Source organism: Hypanus sabinus, chromosome 23, assembly GCF_030144855.1.
Source record: "Hypanus sabinus isolate sHypSab1 chromosome 23, sHypSab1.hap1, whole genome shotgun sequence".
Classification (NCBI taxonomy): Eukaryota; Metazoa; Chordata; class Chondrichthyes; order Myliobatiformes; family Dasyatidae; genus Hypanus; species Hypanus sabinus.
This window is the reverse complement of record NC_082728.1, coordinates 21,593,496-21,615,009: the sequence shown is the minus strand read 5'-3', so window position 1 is coordinate 21,615,009 and position 21,514 is coordinate 21,593,496. Positions and strand designations below refer to the sequence as shown.

The following is a 21,514-nucleotide window of genomic DNA, read 5'->3' as shown; positions in this document are numbered from 1 at the left end:
GTAGAATGGGTAGTACTCCTGCAAGTCAGTGTTGAGCAGACAGTGGAAGAACTGAGCCTCTGGCTCTCAGTCAAGTTGCTAAATTTAGTCTTTGTGCTTCTGTGAGTTTCACACTGCACTTTATCTCTCTCTTTCCCTGCACAAGTCTTTCTGCCTTCCTCCATAACTTATCTCCCTCCATTGTTCTCTCTTTCTGTCTTTCCTCATCCCCAACATCCCTCCCCACCCACACACACATATCCCCTTACAGTTACTTGCTTTTTCCTTCCCTCTTATCTGCCTGCCTGTCTCTTGCCCATTCCCTGTTTCTCTACCACTCAACAGGAGTGGAGAATCCAGCAGTCGAGTTTGGCACCAGTCTTTGGGTCGAGGGCTGGCTGTGTGATCGGTTTATCTTTTATCTATAAATTATCTGACAGCCCTAATTATTACTTTTTAGATCCTTCTGCTAAAAGTCCGTACTTAAAGTGCACTGTTTCAAGCTTTCACAAAAGTTTGTAAAAGAAAATTTGATAGTTTTGACCAGATCTTGAAAGGGAGTGAAGAAATTACTGTGAGTTAATCACTATGAATCCAAATGCCAGGCTATATTAGCAAGAAACGTGTGTGAACTAGAACTAGTGAAGTCATTTAGAGTCATAGAACACTTCACAAAGAACCAGGCCTTTGGCCCATCTGGACTGTGACAATCTGTTTTTCTGCCTAGTCCCATCTGCCTGCACCCAGATCACAGCCCTCCATGCCCTCTCATCCATGTACTTTATGTATCCAAATTCTCTTAAATGTTGCAATTAGATCTAGATTCACCACTTCCTCTAACAGCTTATTCCACATTCTCACCACCTTCAAAGTGAAGTTTCCCTCAGGTTTCCATTAAATATTTCACCTAAACCTATGACCTCTAGATCTAGTCTCACCCAAACTCAGGAAAATTCCTGCATGCATTTATTCTATAAATACACCCCTTAATTTTGTATGCCTCTATAAGATCTCCCCTCATTCTCCTACGTTCCTAGGAATAAAGTTCTAACCTTTCCCTGAAACTCAGCTCCTCAAGTCCCAGCAACATCCTTGTAAATTTTCTCAGCACTTTTTCAAGCTTACTGATATCTTTCATGTAGGTTGGCGGCCAGAACTGTACATAATGTTCCAAATTTGGCCTTACCAACATTTTACACAACTTCAACATCTCAATTCCTTTACTCAGTCCTCTGATTTATGAAGACCAACTTGCCAAAAACTCTATTTATGACTCTATATACCTGTAATACCACTTCCAAGGAATTATGAATTTGTATTCCCAAATCCCTTTGTTCTACCACAAACCTCCATGTTCTACCATTCACTGTGTGAGTCCAACCCTGGTTTGTTCTCCAAAAGTACACACCTCACACCTGTCTACATTAAATTCCATCTGCCATTTTTAGCCCATTTTTCCAGCTGGTCCAGATTATGCTGCAAGCTTTGATAGCCTTCCACATTCTACTTCATCCCCAATCTTGGTACAGGCTGCAAATTTGCTGATCCGTTAATATAGATGACAAACAACAAACCACCCAGCACTGAATCCCTACCACACCACACTAGTCACAGGCCTCCACTCAGAGATACAACCATCTACTACTAAGCCAATGTGTTGGCGCATGGCTAAGGTGTTCATCTAGTTATCTGAAGGTCGCTAGTTTGAGCCTTGGCTGAGGCTTGAATGTGTGTCCTTGAGCAAGGCACTTAACCACACATTGCTCTGCGATGATACCGGTGCCAAGCTCTTATCAAGCTGTATGCTGTATGGGTCCTAATGCCCTTCCCTTGGACAACATTAGTGGTGTGGAGAGGGGAGACTTTCAGCTTGGGAAACTGTTGGTCTTCCATTAAAAAAAACCTTGCCCAGGCTTGCGTCCTGGAAACTTTCCAAGGTGCAAATCCATGGTCTATCGAGACTAACGGAGGCCTACACACACACTGAATCAAATTGGCTACGTTACCTTGAATGCCAAGTGATTTAACCTTCTGGACCAGCCACCCACATGGGACTTCATCAAAGGCCTTTCCCTCATTAACCTTCCTCGTTGCCTCCTCAAACTCTCCACCATACACAAAACCATATTAACCATCTTTATCAGGCCCTGCCCTTCAAAATGCTTACATATCCTGTCTCAAAGAATATCTTCTGGTACTTAATCATGACTAACATCAGATTCACCAGCCTATAATTTCTTGACTTATTCTTGGAGCCTTTCTTGAACAATCGAACAACATTTGCTCTCCTCAAATCTTCTAACACTTCAACCATCGCTAACAATGCTTTAAATACTGCCGCCAAGACACCTGCAAGTTTTGCACTAGCCTTCTGCAAAGTCCAAGGGGGCACCTTGTCATTTCCTGGGGATTTGCTTCAAGATAGTAAGCACCTTCTTTTCTGTAATCCAGATCCAGTCCATGATCTCACTACTCCTTTGCCTCAGTTCTATAGACTCTGTGTTAGTCTCCCAAGTAAATACAGATGCAAAAGAAAATTACAATCTCCCTTATCTCTTTCAGTTCCATGCATAAATGACCATGCTGACCTACAAGAGAACCAATTTTGTCCCTTACTATCCTTTTGCTCTTAATATTCAATGAAAGCCCTTTTGGTTCTTTTGATCTTAGCTACCACAACAACCTCATGTCCTCTTTCCACCCTCCTGATTTCTGCCTTTAGTGTACTTTTACATTTCTTTATCCTCCGCAAGTGATCCTAACATTTAGTGATCCTAACATTTGATCCTAACTGCCTGATATTTGCCTACTCCTTCATAAAACAAGGCTCCCTAAACTTATTAGTCTTGCCTTTATTTGTAACAGAAACATACAAATTCTGTATTTTCAATATTTCACTGATGAAGGTATCAATGAGACTTACAAACATCCAAAGCATCAGAACTACAATGGATGAAATAATTTGAGCTGAGCTGGAAGAAAATAAGTAATATTTTTTATTTAACTGCATGGATTCATAGAAGCATTAAATCTTGTTTATGTTACCTTTTGCACATCTGCAATGTTCTTGCATAGATCCTGTATTTTGTTACGATAATCATTCCTGGTTGTGTACTTCTTGTCCAATTTTGCCTGTGCTTCACCACGTGTCAAAATGGTATCCCTGCGTGAAACAGCAGCCTCCATGTCACGAATCATTTGCTCTTGCTGTTTCATAAGCTGACTGTAACGTATCTTTGAATCAAGAATATAATTACCTTGAGCCATACTTCAATACCCAGAATTGTTCACCAAAAATATCAATTTCAGATGGCTAATGAGTAGTAAATGACAAGTCTGCTAATTTCCATGATCAAAGAATGGGGTATATAAGTTAGTAACAAGCACAAAATGCTGGAGGAACAGCATGTATGGAAAAACAGACCGGACAGCATCTATGGAAAAAGTTAAATAGTTGCTGTTTGGGGCCGAGATATTAGGATAGCTTGAAATGCCGACTGTTTACTCTTTTCCTTAGATGCTGCCTGGCCTGCTGATTTCCTCCAGTATTTTGTGTGTGTTGCTTGGATTTCCAGCATCTGCAGATTATATATATCTGCAGATATATAAGCAAGTTATCCATGAATTTACTATTCAATAAATTAAGAAATAAAATTGTAACAGTACTATTTTAAAAATAATTGCCATCAGGGATTATTTCACAATTACTTCTACATTTCCTAAATTAAAAGTTTCAGTATTTATGTATGTAATCAATGGACATAACAATGCAACTTGTAAGAAAGGATATGTAAATATCATGGAATGTTAGTTATGATGTGTATGATCTCCCTTGGCATTGCTAATTCATAGATACAATTGGTAAGGAATTGGGGTCATTAATGCCCATATTTTGGCATATATACAGTATTTTCAAAAGTCCAAAATAATATCCCCAGCATATACACCCACTTGTGGTGTGAATACTGTCGGGTGTCTTATGAAAAAGTATGTTTGAAAGCAGAGATGCATGTAAAGAAGACTGATCATTGCTACTTTGAAGCCCAAAGCTCAAACTTTTATGTTTTTGAACCTCATGAAGCTGAACACACAGTAGGGATTCTTCACCAGCAAATTTAAAAGTATTATCTACAATTTGAGTAACTGATTCCTGCTGTTTTTATAGTTGGTCTGTTGATACAACTCTACAAGTTTGTTGCTTTTTATAATTGCTTTACGTTGCAAAAGTGAATGAAGTAACAGGGGCTGAAAAACTTTCTTTTCTGACTTTTAGATTTCTGCAGGGACCAGTTGACTTAATCCTGGATATAGGTATATTACCAGACATTACTACATTATCCTACATGTTATCAGAATAAAGAGCAAATTTGCTTTAGCTTTTGCACTTTGTTTACGGATTGCCAAAAGTTTATTGTTAATTCAGTGTTGTGTGTCAAACTTGCAGATGAACTCACCTCCATTCTATGTATTTCTGTTTTCATGGCTCGTATCTCACCCTGTCCAACCTCTGAGTGAACAGCTGATTTTGCTTCTTTTGCCAGTTGTATTTTCTTCTCCCACAGCATAATCTGACGTCTGTGAAAGCAAATGTATGAAAATATTTTAGAAAATACAATTAGTTTCATATCAATTGAGGAAATAAATGGTTACAAAGATATGGAAACCAGAATGATTGCTGTGCATTATGCAAACAGAAGGTTCATTATCAGGATCTTCATTTAAAAATAAAAGTACAAATTTTGTCTTGCTTATTTATCCTGTGAGTTAACCTCAAAGTTGCCCTGTGATAAGCAACAACTACAAATATTTTCTTTAAAGTATTGAATGGGTGAGTAAATTCAAATACAAGCGTGTAACTAGTTAAGCTAGAAGTATTTGTACAAGACTCAAAGTTTCAGATCGTGTGGAATAAAACATTACTGTTGCTGTTAGCCTACAACATCTCATGGAAGGCAAGTTTAGTATAACCAGATTGATCTGAATCTATCAAAGTTAATATGGTAGTGCTACATGTTATCACAAAGAGTGTCCCCGGTTTGAAGATGGTTTTCCACTTCCAGAACTATTATGCAAAAGTCCCTCTTACTAAAACTGTCATGGACAGACCTATTTGTGAGATTAAGACTTTCAATTTTCCCTTTGTTTCTTTCCCCTCATTTTCTGGACTTTCAGCTATATCCCTCATGATTTGTCTGGCTACTTTGGTAGTGGTATAAGCCACTCCCATAGAAGCTCCTAACCAGAGAACAATCTATGCCGTCACTACCACCAGTTGTTGTTTCAAATGGTATTCAATTGAAATGAAAGGTGGTAGGTGGAATTCAGCACAGGATTTGCTTAGCCGTGTTTGACCAGAAGACATATAACGACATGAAATTCAGAATCAATGCTGATAGCATTCAGGATCAGCTGAGCTTGAACAGAGAAATTTGGGAAACCATCTGTAAAGTATGACGATGTCAAATGTTGCTCAACTAATCAAAGGGTCAGATTTCTCATCTTAGGCTAGTTCCAACTAGTCATGGAGAAAGCTCAGAGTTAAGAGCTAAGTAGGTTTGACAACCTCACTGTTCAAAGTCAGCACTTTAAAAAAAAAGAGATATCCAGATTATTTGATTACATTCTCCCAGAGGCACCTAAGTTCATGTCTCCAGATCATGAGTACAGGTCTCTGGTATATTAGCCTAGTTATATAAATAGTACGCTGTTATTCCCTTAAAGTCTGCTTAGGAAAACTGAAAGATCAGAACCAGATCTTTATATACTTCAGATCAGATTCAGTACGATCAAACAAATCCTGAAGTGGTTAATTATTTATTCATTGCCGGCTCCAACATATCTCTGCAAACAAGATATGAATTGGACATTTGATTCAACAACGTATATGGAGTTTGCAAGAATAATTTTAGTTTATGCTGTCCTTTCATCTTCATTTACTTCAGTTGATATATATAAAATTCTGATGGGATTTGCAGTACAATTAACTCGAAGTTAATTCTAGCAAAATAATACAACTATTAATATCAATTCTAAGTAAACTTTTAATTTAGGGCTTTCAGACTTAACTATTGCAATATTAATCTGACTTTTCAAATTTAAAAAAAAATGCAATTAGCAGCAAAAATCAAAGGACACCATGGATGAAATACTCAGAGGATACACAGTCAAAAATAAAAAAGGAGAAATACAAACAAGAAATAGAACATTTAAGTCTTTGTGACTACTCTATTGTTTAATAAGATCACACTGATATTTTACCTCCATATCACCACTGCTATACCAACCCTTGTGCTTATACTGCAAAAGTTTTTCTTTTCCCACTGCTAGGATCAACAAAAAACTAGAAATACCGACGAACCTTGAGCTTACAATTTCCTGTCACTTTAATTCTCCTCTCAACTTCTACTTTGACCTCCTGTCTGTGGTCTCCTGCAATGAAGCCCATTGTAGGTTTGAAGAGCAGTACTTCATCTTTGATATACTGCACCTTGGGAACTCCATTTGAATCCAACAATTTCAAACAATTCATTTTTCTGGTTTGCATCAGATACAGCCATTCTTCATTCAGCTATCCAACTGTAATATTAGCTCAGTTCCTTACTCTTCACACGTATTGCCAGATCTGCCGAGAATTCTCCTTTTTCATTCCATTTCTGACCCACATTTCATAGATTTAAAATGTCCCTATGTTTTTTCTGTCCCTAGTGGGATCACTTTGATAATTCTAACTTCACTTTTTCAGTAATATTTTCTTTGATCCCTCCATACCTTCCCTTTATAATTTCAAACTAGCTTTTCTTACTGTCCCAGTTGTGATGAAGGGTCTTCAGCCTGAAACATCAAGTCTGTTTCTTTTTCCACAGATGCTGTCTGACTTCCTGGTGCTTACAGCAGTTTATTTTTATCATTTCAAATTACTGCATCTACAATTTTTTTTTGATTTCCACACGCATAGGGTTTGGGGCAGAGGAAATGGATCTCCATCACAGTGACATTAATTTGGCATGCATGAGTAATATGCTTTTCCAATTCCTGTAACATTGACATAGCACAAATGAATTTACAGATATCTAACAAATAAAGCATACTATATTCTAATGTTTCCTCCCCGAGTTCTCAGTAGCTTTTTGTTTGGTTTATCACACCATTTACTTCAATACTAATCTTCAGCACAATGGAACTGTTCTTGACAATGACCATTACATTTGTGCAGACAGGATCATGTCCAGTGACTTTCCCTCTCATTCCCATACTGTTTTTCTCTTAAATCTCCAGTCTAAACACCTTCCTATTTCTCATCCAGTTGTTGACTGTCAGCAACATCATCTGCAATAATGGCATTAGTTCTTATATAATGCTGGAACCATACAGTAACACCTGAAGAAAGAGCAGCAGTTAACATTGTCGGTTGAAGATCCTTTGTCAGAATGGGAAAGAAGGAAAATAACTTAGTACTTAATGCCAGGGAGAATTGGGGAAGAGGAAAAGTTAGGACAAAGGGAATATCTCTGATAGGATGAAGACACAGTTGTGATGAGCTGTAAATAAAGTAATCTGTCCAATGGTTTAATAGGTCAGTTAGGGGAAAAAGAACATGATCCTTTGTTCATAAAAGCTATGAAATGAAAGCCGTAGAGAGTGGGAACGTAGACAGAGGAATGTGCAGCAGGTCAGGCCATGCCAAAGGAGAGAGAAAAAAACTGAGAGAATATCACAGATGAATGACCTGGCACATACTTACACCTACATAGAAAATGAGTTTCATTAAGTTACAGAATTATGTATTAAGTCCAGAAGGTTCAATGTGACAAGAGAGGAGATTGCATACTGTTACTCAAACTCATTGGATCCTAACGATGCAGAAGACCTCACGATAGAAAAGTCAGAATAGGAGTGTGATGGAGACTTAAGTAGCAAGCAACAAGAAGTTCAGAGTCACCCTTGTGAACTGAACACAGGTCCTCTGCAAAGTATTGACTAACCTGCATTTTGTTTCTCCAATGCAGAAATCATATTGTGAAGCACAATGCAATACACTAGACTGGAAGATGTACAAGTGACTCAGCATGATCTGCAGTTTCAAGCTGCTTTCTTAGTTTCAGATTTCCTGTGACGGCTTGTTTTTATTATGATTTTCCTTGCTGACTTTGCTGTCTCATCCTTATTTTTCCTTTCCCCTTAGACGACTACTTTAATATCCACTCCTAAGTGAACTACTCAATTTTGCATTAGAAATATTGAAGGCATTCTCTTCAGATTCCATCACAAATTCCCTTCCCATGCTACTGATATCTTGCCTGGTTACCTCCTTGGGCAATTCCAAATTATTCAGAAAATTGGAATCATATGTGAACTCTGAGCTAATCTTCCAACTCCACCACAGAGACAACCTACTTCTATCTGTGTTACCTCAACCATCTCCATCATGCCTTTGCCCAACTGTTGCTGAAATTTATTTCTTTTGAACAGGCTTAACTATTCTAGTTTTTGCTGCAACTGTGCACAAATATTTTTTAAAAAAAATCTCCATTGCTTATACTTTAACTCTTGCTTTGACTGGCAATACTGGTGTCGCTAACTTATATTTACTCATGAGCTACCAGCATTCCAATTTTATATTCTTACATCTCCAAAGCATGCCTCTGTAACTTTCTCCAGTCTATCAAAAAAATTAAAATTTGCTTGCCTGCAACTACAGATTTTGAACACTCTCTTCACATATACCTACCTACTAATAGCCAACTAGATGGTTCAAGAATTGGAACTCCCTCCCTGAGATATTCAATCTTTCTAACTCCTTTAAGATTTACCTTGCTGTCAATTTTCATCTGTGCTCTTATAAAGCATCATGGGATATCACATTTAAGCCATTTAAGACTAGTATTATTGAATTATCTAGTGCAAATCCAGAATCTCAGCCATACACACTTATAATTACTCACTCTGCTTCCACAAGACTGTTAAGATTCCTCTCTTTCTCTTCTTTCAGTTGGTCCAGATACTGCTGTTTTGCAATAGATTGTCGCTCTGCATCCTAAGATATAAGAAGTTACATTTAGCTTGAGGTTTAAAGCTAAAGTTTATCCTATATTGTGTGCATTGAGATTTAAAAAGCTAATCACTTAAGTGCCTGTATTGTGCTGTAGGTTTTCTATGTTTCTAAAAAGTCAGAATATAAGTTTGAGTGAAACTATTCAGTTTCAACCATCACATACATATTTAATTAGTACTCAACAAAATAGACACACATAATTTTTAAACAAATAGCGTGTGGATGAACCTTCTATGAAAGCATAATGATAAAGGTAACTTCAGAGTAAATAATCTTAATCAGAAAATAATAATTACTGTTTGCTTCACAAGTGTGTATAAAAATAGCTCTAACCTTGCTTCTTATGCTTTCTTAATACATCACTAAAGGGAAATCAAGACTACTTTAATGAAGTGGAGAACATTTAAAAGCCTCATTATAAAAAGAATAACCAAATTAACAATTATAAAGTCCATTTGACAATGAAATCTGTCACACAAAATATGAGTGATCAATATTTTGGAAAGATGTATTACAGCCGGTTATTGGGGTCATCTTGTTAACTTTCAACAGTGTTAACAAGTTGAACCTCTTTCACGAAGTTAAACTGAAATTTTACAGAAGCTTCATCAAAACAAAGGTGACAGATGAAATGATTCAAAAAGAACATTTGGCATAATCATAAACATTTACAGAAATGAGCAAAGCAAATGCCAAATGGTTCATCAAATCATCATGCATTGTAACTAGGCACTTCATACATTCGTTATGTGAGACAATAAAAAACATTTTAAAAATTGCCTAATACTAGGAAACAAGTTGAAATATATTCTGCAATCTTTTCTTGCGACTAATATGTGGCAGAAAGAGACTACATATAATACACTATCTCACATTTACTGCTCTCAAAAATAAAAACAACTATGTAGCATCTAGACTATCCCTGCATTTGGACTGCTTAACTTTTACGTCAGTCTATAAAACTGAACTAAATTATCAATGTGCATGCAGCTCAGCTCATTCATTATTTTATAGATTTCTATAATTTCAACTTTATTCTGATTTAAAATAAATGGATTAGCTTTCATAGACTTTCTTATAACAGTAAATCACTCTTTAAGTCCTTCTTTACCACCTGCTGAGGTCTTCTATAATGATAAACGGGTTTGGATCTGTTAACTTGTTTTTTTTTAATTTTCAATTATGTACTTTCTTTTCACTAACCTTGAGTGATTTTATAAATTCATTTTCCATGAGTACATTATTGTGCACGAGTGAATCCTTGGCAGAGTTGTTCTTTATTAAAAGTGTGTTAAGCTTCAGCATGTCATTAGACAGGACCTTCATGTGACGTTCAATGTCCTTCTTTACATTTAGTCCCTGTTGTATCATATCTAGGTGGCAAAAAGATGGATGCAAGATTTTATGATGTCAGGTAATATTGACAAAGATGATACAAATTTGTTGTGAAACAGGACAGGGTGTTGTTAAGTGTGGTTGAAAAGGATAAAGAAAGACGGTGCACTTGATCTATGTATATAGATGGAGTGTGACAAATTTTATTCACAACTAACAATTACCAGAAGTTTCCCATTAAATTTGGAATATTAATTTTTTTTGGGAAGCTTCCGTTAGAGCATACAGACTTAGTTTGTAGAATTATTCATATGCACAACATAATATTCCTCTCCAATTTGTCTTTCATCTTCTGAAAGCAATTATTAATGCATTAGTTGACAGGGAGAAGACCATTGTGTGTCATTTTAGAGAGATGTGCATAAGTAAAAATAACAGCAACAGAATTAAAACCTGAGATGTTAACTAACAGTGTCTTTCCTTTACACCGTGGAATTATGCCTTACACTTTTGAATATGAATGGGAGGTAAACTGTAGGCTGCAAAATCCATCATGCCATTACAGGTGTTATCTGCTGCCAGGTCATGATTAATAGACAAACTGCTGAAGTGGACCGCAAGTAATTGATAATAAATATTAAAGTATTTGTTTTCATCACTTTTACAAGAGGGCAATCTGCTGAATTCTTTGGTAAGCATGGGGAAAGCGAAAGATATTATGAATAAAATTAATTTTTTCTGGACTGTACATTTTATATAGTAAATTACATCTATTCTAAAGAAGGAATGTACAAAGAAAATTTGTATGTAGAACATGGAAGTTCATGTATAGACTGATTACTCAGATTGTCCTAAGCTTACTTTCAGTGCGGATCTTCTTCTGTTCAAGTATTGTGACTTGTTTCTTCTGCAGTTCCACACTGGCTGTTTGCTGCTCCCTTTCTTGGGTCAGCATGACTAGTTCATGCTGCTGTCGGAGCCAAAATTGTTGCAGTGATGATATTTCTTTGTTCTGTTCCTCAATATTTTTCGTCAGGGTTCTTATTTTAAGTTCCTGAGGGCTCAGTTCATGCCCCTGAAGTGCAAAGATAAACATTCAGTGAATTGAAGTGTTCAGTTCTCTCCTCCTTGTGCTAATTTCAAATTATATGTGGGTCAATTTGACAGAAAAACTTGACCTTAAATGCAAAACATAATCAGATTGCTTCTGCAACACGGCCACACTACTTCCAAATTATTTTCTAACAACCAAGACAGGCTTAACCTTGTTTTATTTAAAAGCAGAAAATCAGAATTAAACTCATCAAATTAACCTTTAAAAATATTCAAAATCCTCAATAATATTCTCTGATTATTTTCTGTTTGAAGTCATTGGACTAATGGAACTTCTAGGTATGATACAAAGATTCAGCAATTTAGTTGAATTAACTTAGTCAAAGTTAAAATTTTATGAAATACATACAGTTTCAGTTCAAAGATTTTCCTGAATTATTTTAAGATAAATAGAAACATGACTAAGATAAGGTTCATAATAGGCAGGTAACAAAGACTGGAAAAGTTGAAGATTATCTTTGCCCTACTAGTTACTACACAGATTTGACTATGAGCTCATCAGCATCCCTCATTTTCAATATTTTTTCCTTTTCACTAACAATTATATGACAAAACAAGTGTATTAGACAATACAATGATTTATTTTCAAAGACTAAAAATTATTTACAAAAACTGAAAGCAAAATATTGCAGATGCTGGAAGCATGAAAGAAATATAAAATACTCAGCAGGCAAGACAGCATCTCAAGGAAAAACCAGAACATAATTTGATTGGGCACAACACAACCTACTGGACTCAGCACTGAGTTCAGCAATTTAAACATATCACTCCCAGTTTAGAATTGAGTGTCACAGAGTAATACAGCACCAAAACCAGCCTTTTGATCCAAATTATCTGTATCAACCAAGTTGCATACCTGGGTTAGTTCCAGTTACTACAATTTGGCCCATTTCCCTCTAGACCCTTCTTAATCATTTACCTGTCTAAATGTCTTCTAATTACACCTGCCTCTATCATTTGCTCTGACAACTTGTTCGATACGCACACTTGAGAAATTAGCCTCTCAGGCCTCCTTTGAATGAATAAACTCTTCTCATGCTTCCAGCCAGGAACAGGTATTGTTCATAACCGTTGTTTCAATGACAAACTCTGCCATCTTCATCAGGGATGACGCCTAGGCATGCTAGTCCGGTGGTATTTATAACCCCGTAGTCCATCTCTCCTGATTGGTTAGTTCTCATCCAATCAGGTATCTGCTCTCCCACCTTTGTTTACAATCAAGTTCCTCTTCTTACTTAGAGTGAGACTTTCATCTTTGTATAAATTCTTTAGTTTTATTGCTCAACTATCTCTTTGGGGCTCCTTGTGCCGTGCATTATCACCTCATTTGTCACTTAGTCACTATTTTTCATCCACTACAAACCAGCTCTTATGCTCTTTTCCTCCCATCCCTTGTATCATAAAATTTGCTTTAGTTCTAACTTCCTATAGTTCTGATTAAAAAGTCATTAAACTGAAACAAATTCTGTTGCTCTCTCCATTGATGTTGCCTTGCCTCTCAAGTATTTCCAGCATTTTTTTAAATTCATGCTAAAGTTATGTAGATATAGTTACTGGTATACTTATTAATTAATTACAATTCTATACTTTACAATTTATATAAATTAACAATTAGTTTCTGAACTTACTCCCATTTCTGTTATCAGCTGTGCAATTTTCTTGTTTTGCATGTTTAAAACTGACTGTTTGTTTTGAATGACGAGTCTCCTTTTTGCAATCTCCTTTTCACTCAAAGAAACAACTTTGTTTTTATCATTCAATTCATTTAACTGATCCTTTAGAGTTTTCTGCAGTATTCTCAGTTCCACTTTTTTATCATTTATACCCAAAATTATTTGAGCATAATTGTTTTCAGTGTTTGCATATTCAATTTCCTGTAAAGCAGACAAGAAATCGTAAAATAGATATAATTAATGGAGCAAATAAAAATACTTACATTTTCAGTGTTATTCAGAAATATTTTATTTTATTATAGTTATTGTGCAAACTTATGTAAAAGTGTCAAGAGGAAGATGACAATTTTCAACAAAAAAAATCTTTTCTTGTCTCAAGTGATGACATGGTTACAAAAATATCCTAAATTGTACCTATTAAAAGTAAACCACAAATGTTCTTTGAAATGAAATTTGACTTTCCAATACCTTAATGAAAAGGCTGAAAACTTTAAAAGTTGGCATCTTAGATTAGTGTACTAACAGTCCTTATAGTATTACCAATGCTCTGAACAAATGGTGCTAAAGGCATTAAACTTTGTATATCTTTGTAAGTTCTTTGATATTTGATGCTTGAGAGAAGCCAAAATATGCAGAATAATTGGCTTAAATAAAAAAATTAAAATACTATAAAATGTGTTTTGCACATATAGTAGTCTGAGATTTTTATGTTTTCTCCTTTCTAATGTGAGCCTGCAGCTAATAATGTTGATTAATTAAGATGCTCGCATCTAGTGAAGTTCATGCTATGAGCAGCACAGTGAATAATAATGCTGTGCCAAAAGTTCAGTATCTGATTTTTTTTTGCATACTTACAATCAGAATAATATGAATACTGCACCAATAACTACAAGTTAATATTGTTTCTTCATCCTATTTTGTCAGAGTCATAGAGAAATACAACATGGAAAAAGGGACTTTGTCCCATCATGTTACACCAATCATCAAGCATTCATTTTCTATTTCATTCTCCAACGCTCCTATCAACCTCTCAGGACCCTACAATATTCTACCATGTATCTACACACAGAGCAACTTACAATGGCCAATTAACCAAACAACATGCACATTTTTGGACTCTGGGAGGTAATGAGAATAGACAGGAGAGTCGCAGGAAGTACAACACTGGAGATCAGGACTGAACTGAAGATGCTAGAGCTTTGAGGCACTATTTCACCGTGCCACTCCCTGTATTTGTACAAATCTGTTCATACTGGCCAAATGTCATACAGTTCAATGTTCCCTCAAATTTGTAATGACCAGTGTGCAGAAAAATCTTGTGCTGTGCAATTTTTTGCCCAGTGACAACAACATGTCTGCAATGAGTTTTGTACAGAGAGGCATTAATTTCAACAGCTATCAAAACACTGTCAATAAAAACTTTGATCTCCTGTGGGTTTGATTGTTTTAACTTTCTACACTCTCACAAAACAGACACAGCAGGCCTACAGTGAGTAATGAAGGATTTTCTTGCCAGAACTTTTGCATACTGTCCATATGTGATTTGCTTGCTAAATGATGCTTTAAACAGTCAAGTTTCCAAATATCACTCTAATTCTTCCCACTTGCAAATTCTCCAGCAACTTCTTCATCGTGACAATATAATGCAGGTAACACCAGTTTCTGTATTGTACATAAATATTTCTTGTAGCTGCACATTCCTGACCTCATGAGCTTTCAGTGTAGCAGTGTCTACTGTTTCATTAAGGCAGTCCTCTTTAAATGAACTAGCAGCTCTTTAGCGCTTCACACTCTTTGCTTTATTGGAATGCAACATAATGAAGCAATAATTTCATCAATAAAAACAGAATAAATAAGCCAGGTCTAAAATTTGCCTTCAAATCTTCACAAACTCCATGTTGTCAACACCGTCTGCATCAGAAATCAGAAAAGGAAATGTGACTGTGTACAATCGAGAAATATACTTAACAAGCCAATGAGGTAGAGGGTGACAATCTTTTATTGGCAGTTTAAATTCCTCTGTGGTCTCGTAGCAAAAGATACATGCATGCACACACGTGCCCACCTTAGAAGGAACATTGATGCAGTGCCAGCGACAAAGACTAGAAGAAGTTGGCCTAGGTTTTGCTAAGAAGGATTGTTATCTGTACTTGACACATAGATTCCCTATTAATGTGCCCAAAATGCAGGCTCAGAACATTATAGATCCAGTCAGTAAGGCTACGCAAGGTATTAGATCCTCAGGGAAGTTAATTAGACGGGTGAGAGACCATAATAAGAACCCCACAACAAACTTACAATGTTCTGCATTTCCCTGGCATACAGAAGTATTTAAAATTATTAGAATCAAATAAAAACAAATAAAAAGAATGTTATCTGTGAAACAAGAATCAATAATCAAATCTAATGTTGGTAAATTACACACACATCTAGTCATTTAAAATTATCTTATTTTATTTAAAGGTTTTCAAATAATTTGCTTTAATCCAACATTCAACCTCACAACCTTAAGGTATCCATCAAAACAAAGGAACTCAGATATTCAATGTCAGATATACCAAGCACAGGATATGTGACAGGATTCCCCAGAGCAGAGTGCAAGAAAATCTCAGCAAAGTTTGTGTTCCACTTCTGAATACTATATACAGCTCAAATGCAGAACCTTAAAACAGGTTCATTAAATAGAAACATTGAATTGTTTCACAGTTTTTGTAGATTTGATAACAGTTAATATTGAATGAAGTACTCATGAGTGAGAAAGGATCCTAATTATGTAGGCAGCCCATAATTATATTTAATTTCTCAGTAACACTTTGTGTAACATAGGGAAAAAGCAAAATTATACCCATAATCTTCCAAGCTTTTTCCAAGAGCAACAAAGGAATGACGCAGTGACCACATGGATGCCTAAAATAACAAGTGAGATACACAGATATACTAATTTGAAAGGATTTTTATGATGTAACTGGCTGCCCTTCATAAAAAATTCACTGATTTAAAAATCAAGAAATAGATGCAACATCCAAGAATATCATCAAATTTTTCACATTTTTGTGAAGTTAAATAAAACACGGATTACAAAATTCCTGCTCCTGAACTGTACATGTGATAAATTGGTTCCAAAATGCTTTGGGATATATGTCCACTTTACTTTATTGTCACCAAACAATTGATACTAGAGCATACAATCATCACAGCGATTTTTGATTTTGCACTTCACGCTCCCTGAAGTACAAATTGAAGTAAATATAATAAAAATTTAAATTATAAATCATAATTAGAAAATAGAAAGGGTAAAGTAAGGTCCAGATATTTGGAAGGTATGGCCCAGATCTGGGTCAGGATCCGTTCAGTAGTCTTATCACAGTTGGAAAGAAGCTGTTCCCAATTCTGGCCGTGTGAATCTTCAAGCTCCTGAACCTTCTCCCGGAGGGAAGGGGGACAAAAAGAGTGTTGGCTGGGTGGGTCGTGTCCTTGATTATCCTTGCAGCACTGCTCTGACACCCTGCAATGTAAAGTGAGTCCAAGGATGGAAGATTGGTTTGTGTGATGTGCTGGGCTATGTTCATGATCTTCTGCAGCTTCTTCCGGTCTTAGACAGGACAACTTCCATATCAGGTTGTGATGCACCCTAGAAGAATGCTTTCCACTTCTTAATTTCCTCTCTGTACTCAGACTCATCATTACCCAAGATATGGCCTACAATTGTGGTGTCATCAGCAAACTTATATATTGAGTTCGATGGAAACTTGGCTACACAATCATGAGTGTACAGCGAGTACAGTAGGGGGCTGAGTACACAGCCTTGTGGGGCACCGGTGCTCAGAGTGATTGTAGAGGAGAGCTTGTCCCCTATTTTTACAGCCTGGGTTCTGTCTGTGAGGAAGTTGAAGATCCAGCTGCAGATCTGAGTGCTAAGACCCAGGTTCCGGAGCTTAGGAATCATTTGGATTAAGGAGCTACTTATTTGTAGCTGAAGTCATGCCAAAGGTGAAGTAATAGGGACATCAGCTAATCCATTACTATATGACATCAAAACTATGCAGAATAGGTAGATCACTGTGCTCTCCTTCAAACAATATCCTGACATTGTATTTTCCTTCAAAAATAGATAACTTCACAGATCCCCATCTTTGCCAAAGCTTGCTCACTTCCCTGACCTATACACAGCTGCATATCAGAATTTGCTTTCCAACCTCTTTTTCTCAGTAAATTTGTTTTTAGCAGCTAAAAAATCATAACTATAGATTGTAAAAGTTAAGATCCTAATACAGATCTCTGTGGCACGCCACTCATTTCAGACTGCCAAAGTGGAAGTGTCCCATTATTCCTGACACTTTTTTTAATTGGTTAGCCAATCCTCTAAGTCAAACTAATACATTGCCTCTAATGGCATGAGCTATTTTCTTGTATATGAAACCTAATGAGGAAATAATTATTTTTCCTGTTTTTTTGTATTACCAATTGGAAATGTTTTACAGGGTAGCATTGTAAATACTTATAAACAATCAATATACCTACCAACTGCCGTTTTCGGATTTGAAGTTTGTTAGCCAGGGTCTTCAGGTAATTGTGTGCCTGATTCATGGTTAATTTACTCTGTAATTTTGCCATGATCTTGTCTTCCAGTTCTACCTTTGTTGCATATTCCTTTTCTGTTTGTAGTAGCAATGCTTTGACTTCATTTTGGCGCATGCTCTTGTCCTAAATATCAAATATGAGATAGTCATAAATCTGGTATTTTGAAAATTCAACAGAACAGTTATGTCAAGATAAAACCAAGGTTTAACGGTCCTTTCTTCATTCTCATTTGAAAGATAATTGATCCACTAATTTTTAGTACTTTTAGTTTTAAATCTATCATCTAGTCAAGATGGCACCTGCCCACAACGGTCCTTTGGTCAACATCTTCTGAATAGATCATGAAACCATATATTTCACTTCTATGTCTTTTACATTTGTTTTGCATCTTGAATGTGACTCTGGAACTGTTGGAGCCTATGATTTGCTGTTAGGAGATCATTTGCGTGTTTATGAGAGCATTCCAGGAGACAGAGACAGCATGCAGGAACCTCATGGTGAAAAGGCTGCCGGACAGGGCACAAGCCAATGTTCAACTCCATTTCACCAATTAAAGCTTAATTGTTCACCGATTAAAACAATGAGGGAGATTGAAACATTGAGGCGAATGCAGAAGCTGAGAACTGGCTGACTACCTTTTTTATCACTGGTGGGATTGCTCTGCTATGGAGAGGGAAAGGCCTGCCTGGAGAATGAGATCCAGTTTTTTTGCGATTTGGATATGGACTTGGACTGTAGACGTTTTTCACTCATAGTTTTTTTTATATTCTGTGCTTTTCATCTAATCTTTCTTGTGTTTTTTTATGTGCTGGGGAAGGGAATTTAGGGGTCGATGTGCCTCTTTGTTTTTTGTGTGTGGGGAGTGGGGTATTTGGGGGTAGATGACCGTGCTCCCATTCTTTTCTTTTGTTTCTTGGTTTTGTGGCTATCTGGACAAGAAGAATTTCAGAATGTATACTTTGAAAATAAATGAACCTTTGATATTCAAAGCACTTGTGAAAAATTAGATTCATTATTCCACTTTAAGTTAATAAACATTTGACTGTCTCAGATATCACTCCAGTCTCACTGATTCCAAACTCCGTGAGAGCGTGGTTTGGGGACTAGGAATAGTGGTCCGTTCATAGGAAATGAATCAATAATTTTAATGCTACTTCAGCTGAATGCCTCAGATTCAAAAGAACATATAAATAGCAAAAAATATAACTAAAAATATTAGCCATTAACAGGTGAGATAAATTAACTTGAAATCAAAGGGTGCACTAGCTTTGTACTTTCAAATGGAAACACACTTTCCTGAAACCAAATACCAGTTAATATTTGATAATTAGAATCCAGAAAATATACAGAGGTAACTTGTCAATGTTAAACTATTAATAGTATTCATGATGACAATGCTCTTACTATTGCAGCTTTGTTGAGCAAGCGTTCTGTCTCCTGCAGTGTCCGAGTGTAGGTGCTATATTCTTGCTTTAATCCTTCCTGTTTTGCCAGATTCTGTGTAATCTGTTTCTGGGTCATGTTAATGTCATTCATCAATCTGTTTAGACTCATGGTGAGAGATTCATTCCGCTCTTCTTCCTTCATGATAAATTTTTTGTAGGCCTGTATTTCTGTCTTCAAGGTTTCTACCTGTTGCTTTGCCTGTCTGAATAAAGATAATAAAACCATTAGAAAAAAATCATAAAATATAGCACAAGGAAAACTAAGCTATAAAATTATGTTTAAAGATTTACATCAAAGATTTAGAGAGCTAACAGGTTAATGATTGGCAAATGCACTAGACTTAAAAAAGCTTGACTAGGAACGATGCAATATGCATATATAGTATAGTATTGTGAGTGCTTTTTAAAATTTTACAAGTTCCACAACAGAAGTAGGAATAGATAGGAAGCGAGCACATTCAACATATATGGGTCTATTAATATCTTTTTGCTAAGCTTATAGCAATTGCATGATATTCTGTGTCTAATAGTTAGTATTGAACTTTGATCTGTTTTTTCCAGCTCAAGTATACTTGTGGCTAGAAACAGAAGTAATTCCAGTTTAGTAAAAAGCCATGCACTTGGTGTATCATGTCTGCAAACAACTATGATAACAGTAGCAAATATCATTCTCTTCAATCAGATGCACTGGATTCTGGTTAATTGGTTCACAATGGGACTTATACCTTTTGGTCCAATTAGCTGAAGTTTCATAGAAATAGTTAAAAAGTATGAAAAAGACAAACTATCATTAAACTGAGTAATAAGTTATGTATATGAATGAAGTACAGAACAAATTAGAACACTATTGTACAATGTACTGTGTATGTTAATCAAAATGGCTTCTTTGGTTTGCTAGAGTAAGAATGCTTTAATGTTTGATAAGTGTTTTCTCTCGCAGTTGTTTAGCTTTGGACTTGCTGATGTGGGGATTGTATTCATTTTTTAACCAATGGGGAATGTTATTTTGTCTTGTGAGGCTGGGAGCTTGGGGGTTTTGCGGTCTTTTCAGGAGAGGCAGGAAGGAGATGCTGAGGAAGGTGGACGTGCACTGCACTGCTCGGTTGACCACCGGGGGTGGTCCCAGGTGCGAGGACGTGGAGGTCAGAGGCAAGCGACGAGGGGTCGAATGGTTCGATGGTTGAGCTCCAACGATGTGCACTAAACTGACCGAACTTTGTTAAGTTGGCGCCTTTTACTTTATTTTCTTTTCCTTCATATATACTGTATTGCATAGTATACTTTTAGATTTAGTAAAATCTTTAAAGTGTATTCCATAACAGTATTTGGTGTGAGTTTGATATTATGTGTGTACGCGCGGCATAAACTTGATTCTCACAGCACCTGCATGTACGGGGGGTGGGGTTGGTGAGTGGCTGGACCTCCTTTTCTCCTAGACATATACCAGCCTGTTGGGTAAGTGTTACACTATCAATGCTAATACAATACTATCAAACTGTTTTAGTTCCTGATCTATAGAGGAATTCATCCAGTGTATGCTGCCATGTATGGGGTATCCAGGGAGGGGTAGCACCTCTGGTGAAGGGGCTTGTCATATCCATTCTCAGGCAGTTAACTCACCTTTGGTCCCCACATGACATTCGGCTTTTACCTGTGGCTTCAAATAGCTGTTTGCATGTAAAAGTGGCCACACGCCAGTACATTGCTTTGACAGGCAAGCTAAACCAGGTGAGGGTAGTTGGCAGGCCGGTGAAATAGGGGCATGTCTGTCATAGCATATGGAATCAATGGAAGACCCCAGTTTGGAATGACTACTCGTACCACTGACCCAGACTTCCGAGATCAAAAGAGTGGAACTGTCCTAGTGTAACAGCTTTTCCACTTTAAAAATTCTTCGGCACAGGTGTCATTGTCACCATCAGATACGATAGACAACCAACACGCTGCTGCGTTCTTTTGATGGATTCTAAATAAATAAAATTAATGGCAGAAACCTAGTGCACATAATGGACTGACTTCATACAATGTTTTCAACGACCGCATCCTCCAAATTTTTATTTTCATTCTAACATCCAAGATGAATGTCAATACCTTCAAATTCTTTGTAGTTCTTAACCTGAAGTAGTGAAACCATTTCATTTTCACTCCAGACCGTTTGTGGCATTTCCAAGCCTGAATGCTTGAAAATGTCGTGATCAAACTGTTTTAATTGTCTTCTTTATTGTGGTAAGACAACTCTAAATTTTTCATTAACTTTGATTGACAAAAATAACTGCTTTTTGAACAAAAACATATGCAACTGATGCTATTTAAAAGCCACTTGCTCTAAGCATGGT

General features: G+C 36.5%; 1 protein-coding gene across 2 annotated transcripts in view; it reads right to left on the bottom strand.

The window, feature by feature from the left end:
- ccdc40 (coiled-coil domain containing 40) overlaps positions 1-21,514 on the bottom strand; it is a 77,773-nt gene that overhangs the window by 14,329 nt on the left and 41,930 nt on the right. For both annotated transcript variants that reach the window (XM_059948513.1, XM_059948514.1), the window contains 8 exons: positions 19,138-19,381; positions 17,674-17,856; positions 13,108-13,353; positions 11,228-11,441; positions 10,235-10,404; positions 8,922-9,013; positions 4,434-4,554; positions 3,025-3,213 (listed from right to left, as the gene is read on the bottom strand). In XM_059948513.1, the coding sequence (XP_059804496.1) occupies positions 3,025-3,213; positions 4,434-4,554; positions 8,922-9,013; positions 10,235-10,404; positions 11,228-11,441; positions 13,108-13,353; positions 17,674-17,856; positions 19,138-19,381 (1,459 nt within the window). The remainder of the gene's footprint in view (positions 1-3,024; positions 3,214-4,433; positions 4,555-8,921; positions 9,014-10,234; positions 10,405-11,227; positions 11,442-13,107; positions 13,354-17,673; positions 17,857-19,137; positions 19,382-21,514) is intronic.